The sequence below is a fragment of the Propithecus coquereli genome, unplaced genomic scaffold (assembly GCF_000956105.1).
Source record: "Propithecus coquereli isolate 6110/MARCELLA unplaced genomic scaffold, Pcoq_1.0 Scaffold114, whole genome shotgun sequence".
Taxonomy (NCBI): domain Eukaryota; kingdom Metazoa; phylum Chordata; class Mammalia; order Primates; family Indriidae; genus Propithecus; species Propithecus coquereli.
Window position 1 is genome coordinate 3,826,356 of NW_012135414.1, and position 5,178 is coordinate 3,831,533.

Sequence of the window (5,178 nt, forward strand, 5' to 3'; positions counted from 1 at the left end):
GCACCCTAGTCCAGCCAATAGAGCAAGACCTTGTAAAAAAAAAAAAAAAAAGATTGATGACAAAATCAAAATGAGATACCACTTCACACCCACTGGGATTGCTACAGTAAAAACCACAGACAATAACAAGTGTTAAAGAAGATATGGAAAAATTAGAACACTAATGCTGGTGGGAATGTGAAATGGTACAACCACATTTGAAAACAGCCTGGCAGCTCCTCAGGAAGTTAAACATAGAGTTACTATATGACCCAGCAATTCCACACTTAACTATATCCACAAAAATGAAAACATATGACCACTCAAAAAGCTGTACATGTGGTTCACAGCAGCATTATTCATAATCGTCAAAAAGTGGAGGCTGAGTGCAGTGGCTCATGTCTGTATTCCTAGCACTCTGGGAGGCCGGGGTTAGGAGGATCACTTGAGCCCAAGAGTTTGAGACCAGCCTGAGCAAGAGCAAGACCTCAGCTCTACTAAAAATAGAAAAAATTAGCCAGGCATGGTGGTGCATGCCTGTAGTCCCAGCTACTTGGGAGGTTGAGGCAGGAGGATCACTTGAGCCCAGGAGTGTGAGGTTGCAGTAAATGACTCCCCTGCACTCTAGTTGGAGTGACAGAGCAGGGCTGTCTCAAAATAAAAAAATAAAAATAAATTTTTTAAAAAGTCAATTTTAAGTTTGTAAAGACTAAGGTTTTTCTGCAAAAAGGAATAAGAATCCTAATATAAGGAAGCAAGCAACAAACACAGAAGTCGTGACATCCCAAAGAAGCAGGCTGGAACTTAAAGACGATGTAAGAGGAAGAATTCAGATTTGAAAATTTCTTCCAAAGAGAACACAGAGAAATGAGAATCACATGCATTATTGTTCAGTAAATACAACTCTTCAAAATGATACATACACCTCTGCAAATTCATTTATATAAGTATAGTAAAAAAAAAAAAAAAAGATGCATATATATTTCTTAAAGCTGTAGCTAAAGACGAAACAACCAAACATTGGAAGGATTCTTATGCATAGGTTGAAAGACAATATATAATCTTACTTTACTAGGGGCAAAGAAAATAAGGAGACTCTAAGATTCACCCCAAAATCAAGATTTTTCCTTATGTGATACCTTACCTCACATTCTGTGTAGGATTCCACCGTTCAGAGGGCAGTTCTCCACTCTGTGGGTCATCTACAGGCGGATGAAGAATCGAAATGCAAACATCTCCATTCTAAGAGACACAAACATCATATTCACTAAATACTCAAAAAGCAATATAGAAAAAGGCACATCATTTCTACAGAAGTTCCCTTTATTCCTTGAAATTTGCTTTCTTTTCTTTAAGGGAGAAAATAATTCTGCTTTTTCTTGATGTTCAAAATCAAAGTTAAAGAAGAAATAAACATTTCTTTCTTTCTTTCTTTTTTTTTTTTTTTTTTTGACAAAGGGTCTTGCTCTGTCATCCGGCTAGAGTACAGTGGAATCATCATAGCTCACTGCAACCTCAAGCTCCCGGGCTCAAGTGATCCTCCTGCCTCAACCTCCCAAGTAGGCAGAACTACAGGCACATGGCACCATGCCTGGCTACATTTTTTTTTTTTAAAGAGACGGGGTCTCTCTTATGTTGCTTAGGCTGGTCTCGAACACCTGGCCTCAAATGCTGGGATTACAGTTGTGAGCCACCATGCCCGGCCAGGATAAAAATTTTAAAATATGTATTTAACACAACTAAACTAGAAAGACAAGGTACCAAAAATTAAGAGATGGCTGAAAGCCACAAAAGCATATTCCAACTGATGTTCTGCCATATTAAGGATTTATTAAACTTTAGAAATAGGGCCTAAATGTTTAGGTGCTGGGATTTTAAAGTCCACACAGAGATAGGAGACATGGGCTTGGGCCTGTTCAAGTTACAAAGCTGGAAAAGTAAACCCCTGGTCTGTATTAGTTTTCCCAGGGCTACCATAACATAGCACCACAAACTGAGTAAGCTTAATGTTCCCTCTGAAACTTGTAGGGGAAAATCCTTCCTTTTTTTCCCCCTAGGTTCTGGTGTTTGTCGGCAATACTTGATATTCTTTGGCTTTAAATCTCTACTGGGAGTTAAGATTTCAAAATATCTTTTAAGGGGGTAAAATGCAACCCTTTTCTAGGGAAAAACTGAATCCACAAATAGGGCTGAGAAAAGATCTCAGAAAATGAAACAAAAAGAGATAAAATCAAGTCACCTAAGAGGGGTGGAAGAGAGAAAAAAACAGGGTAGCCAAACTTTTCCACTGCAACAATGAACACAGCAGAGAAATGCATATATCCTCAAGGAAAGAAGTTTTGATTCTGAAATCTTATGCTCAGCCAAATTTTCTTTTAAATTATAATGGCACCACATACACATACATGAGCACATAACATTCTGAATATGTAAAAATTCAGGGAATATAATATTGGCTCCCATGAGCAATTCGTGGAGAAATTACTACAGGACAAATTATAGCCAATGAATAGATGAGACAGAGTAAGAGAATGGGCAGCAAACAGTCCATTTAACAGTAGGAGTAAGAATGAAAGAAATTGGAATTATGATATAGAACAGTACAGACTATAAACTTTACAACCCTGACAATAAACAATTTTTAAAAGTTAAAAGGAGGCCAGGTGAGTTGGCTCATGCCTATAATCCCAGCACTTTGAGAGGCTGAGGTGAGAGGATCGCTTGAGGCCAGGAGTTCAAGACCAGCCCAAAAAAGACTAAAACCCCTTCTCTACAAAAAACAGAAATATCAGCCAGGCATGGTTGTGCACACCTGGTGTCCCAGTTACTCGGGAGGCCGAGGCAGAAGGATCACTGGAGCCCAGGAGTTTGAGGCTGCAGTGAGCTATGATTGCTCCACTGCACTCTAGAGCCTGGGCAACACAGTGAGATCCTGACTCAAAAAAACAAAAAAACCCTAACAGTTAGTGGAAAGGGGGGAGAGAGAATAGGAAATGAGTGAGTATGCTGATTTCTTTTTCTTTTATAACTGAATGTCATTATAATTTGATGCGAAAAAAATAAGTAATAGTTGTAAGTAAATTTGAAGATATAAATCATCAGCTACAATTGTGTGATGTAAGGGATATGAGGGTTATGCAAGGAGAAAATATACTAATTTTGTTAATGATCATGAAAGATGTCTTTATATGAAGCAACAGTCTTAAAACTAATATACACATGCTCCTGGGGTGTATGAAATATATCAATTCTCCTTTTTACCCTCCCTTCCCACAGTTGCCCTTTCAAAAGAAATGCATATCTCTGACCCATTGTAAATATTCTTATGGTCCATTGCCCAGTGGTGATGAAACATTAAGGGTGCAAAAACAGAGAAATTTACAAATATCCATCCTAGTAGAGCCACCTGTTTTTCCTATCTCATGAATAATTTTGTTAAAAGCACAGAGTGGTGTTTTTAAAAGGAGCAGATTTGGTACATGGTAGGGTATAATAAATTCAGATATGTATAGATTGGGACTGCTTGAATTATATTTTCATTATAGTAAACTAACTCCATCCTTTGTTTATTGCGAAGAAATACATCAATCATCCCTGAGGGAGAGTCCCCTTAATGATAAGCAGCTAGCTGAGTGCAGGGGTGAATGCCTGTAATCCCAGTTACTTAGGGAGGCTGAAGCAGGAGGACTGATTAAACTCAAGAATTCAATTCAAGCCTGGGCAACATAGCAAGACTATGTCTCTTAAAAAAAAGAAGAAGAAGAAAAAAGAAGTTAAGCAGAAAGTATAGAAATTACGTGGTGATTCCTTATTTCACAGAGGTAATAAACTATGGCAAGGCCCTATGCTTTATATATCTACATGAGAATTAGAATTCAGAGGAATGATGGTTGTCAAGGTGCAGTGTATCAACACATTTATTTGAATTAAAAAGGGAAGTCACACTTTTTTTCTGATTTAAACAATATACTGGGGCAAGATGTGCTGAAATCCAAACTATATATATTTTCTCAACTCTCTCAAAATATACTGGATTGAACAAGTTACCTAAAGGAATGAGTAACCAGCATAATCAGTAGTCATTGGTATATCTTCAAGAACCTCTTTGGCTATCTGATGTCTTGAAGGGCCCCTTTTATAAGTCAAGAAGCTTCCAATTTTTTGCTTTTGATAAAATTGGAGATCTTAATCAAGTTACTGGATTTCAGACCAGTAAAAATTACTAACAAATGACTAAATAAACAAGTAAATGGGGAAGAACAGATCAACCTGTACAAAAGAATTCAAAATAATTTATATAGATATCCTGGCCTCAAGGAGGTATAATTCTCCACTCCGTAAGTGTGGGCTGTGCATATGACTTCTTTCTAATGAGTACAGAATGAAAAGTAGGGCACAGTAACTTTACACTGAGGAAAACCTATAACACTATCTCAGCCAGATGATGAAAGTTAATAAGCCATGTCAATAGCAATCACCCCAGATATGATGTGATGAAAATGGCACTTTACCTCTGTGATCTTTCTTCCTCAAAACTATAACTTCAGTCTAATCATAAGAAAAATATCAGAAAAATCCCAACCAGGGGACAATGTACAAAATACTTTATCAGTACCCCTAAAAGCTATCAAGGTCATTAAAAACAAGTCAGTCAAGAGTTGCCTAAGGAGATGTGATTATTAAATATGTGGTATCAACCATGGTATCTTGGAGTGGAAAAATGATACTAGGTGGAAACTAAGGAAATGTGAAAGAGTATGGACTTTAGTTTGTAATAATGTATTTATATTGGTCCATTAATTATATCAAATGAATGATACTAATGTTAGATGTTAATAACGAAAACACCAAGAATATGCAATTGGCCAGACACAGTGGCTCACACCAGTAATCTTAGCACTTTGGGAGGAGAAGGCAGGCAGATTGCTTGAGGACAGTAGATCAAGACCAATCTAAGCAACGCAGTGGGACCCCAACTCTACAAAAAATAGAAAAAATTAGCCGGGCATGGTGGTGCACACCTGTAGTCCCAGCTACTCAGGAGGCTGAAGTGGGAGGATTGAACCCAGGAGTTTGAGGTTGCAGAGAGCTATGAGAACACTACAGCACCCTAGTCCAGCCAATAGAGCAAGACCTTGTCTCAAAAAAAAAAAAAAAAAAAAAAAAAAATCAAAATGAGATACCACTTCACACCCACTG

General features: G+C 37.6%; 1 protein-coding gene across 1 annotated transcript in view; it reads right to left on the minus strand.

Annotated features, from left to right (window-relative positions):
- Positions 1-5,178, minus strand: part of UBE2R2 (ubiquitin-conjugating enzyme E2R 2) — a 120,289-nt gene that overhangs the window by 13,834 nt on the left and 101,277 nt on the right. Inside the window, exon 3 of the mRNA XM_012656631.1 lies at positions 1,124-1,221. Within this exon, the coding sequence (XP_012512085.1) occupies positions 1,124-1,221 (98 nt within the window). The remainder of the gene's footprint in view (positions 1-1,123; positions 1,222-5,178) is intronic.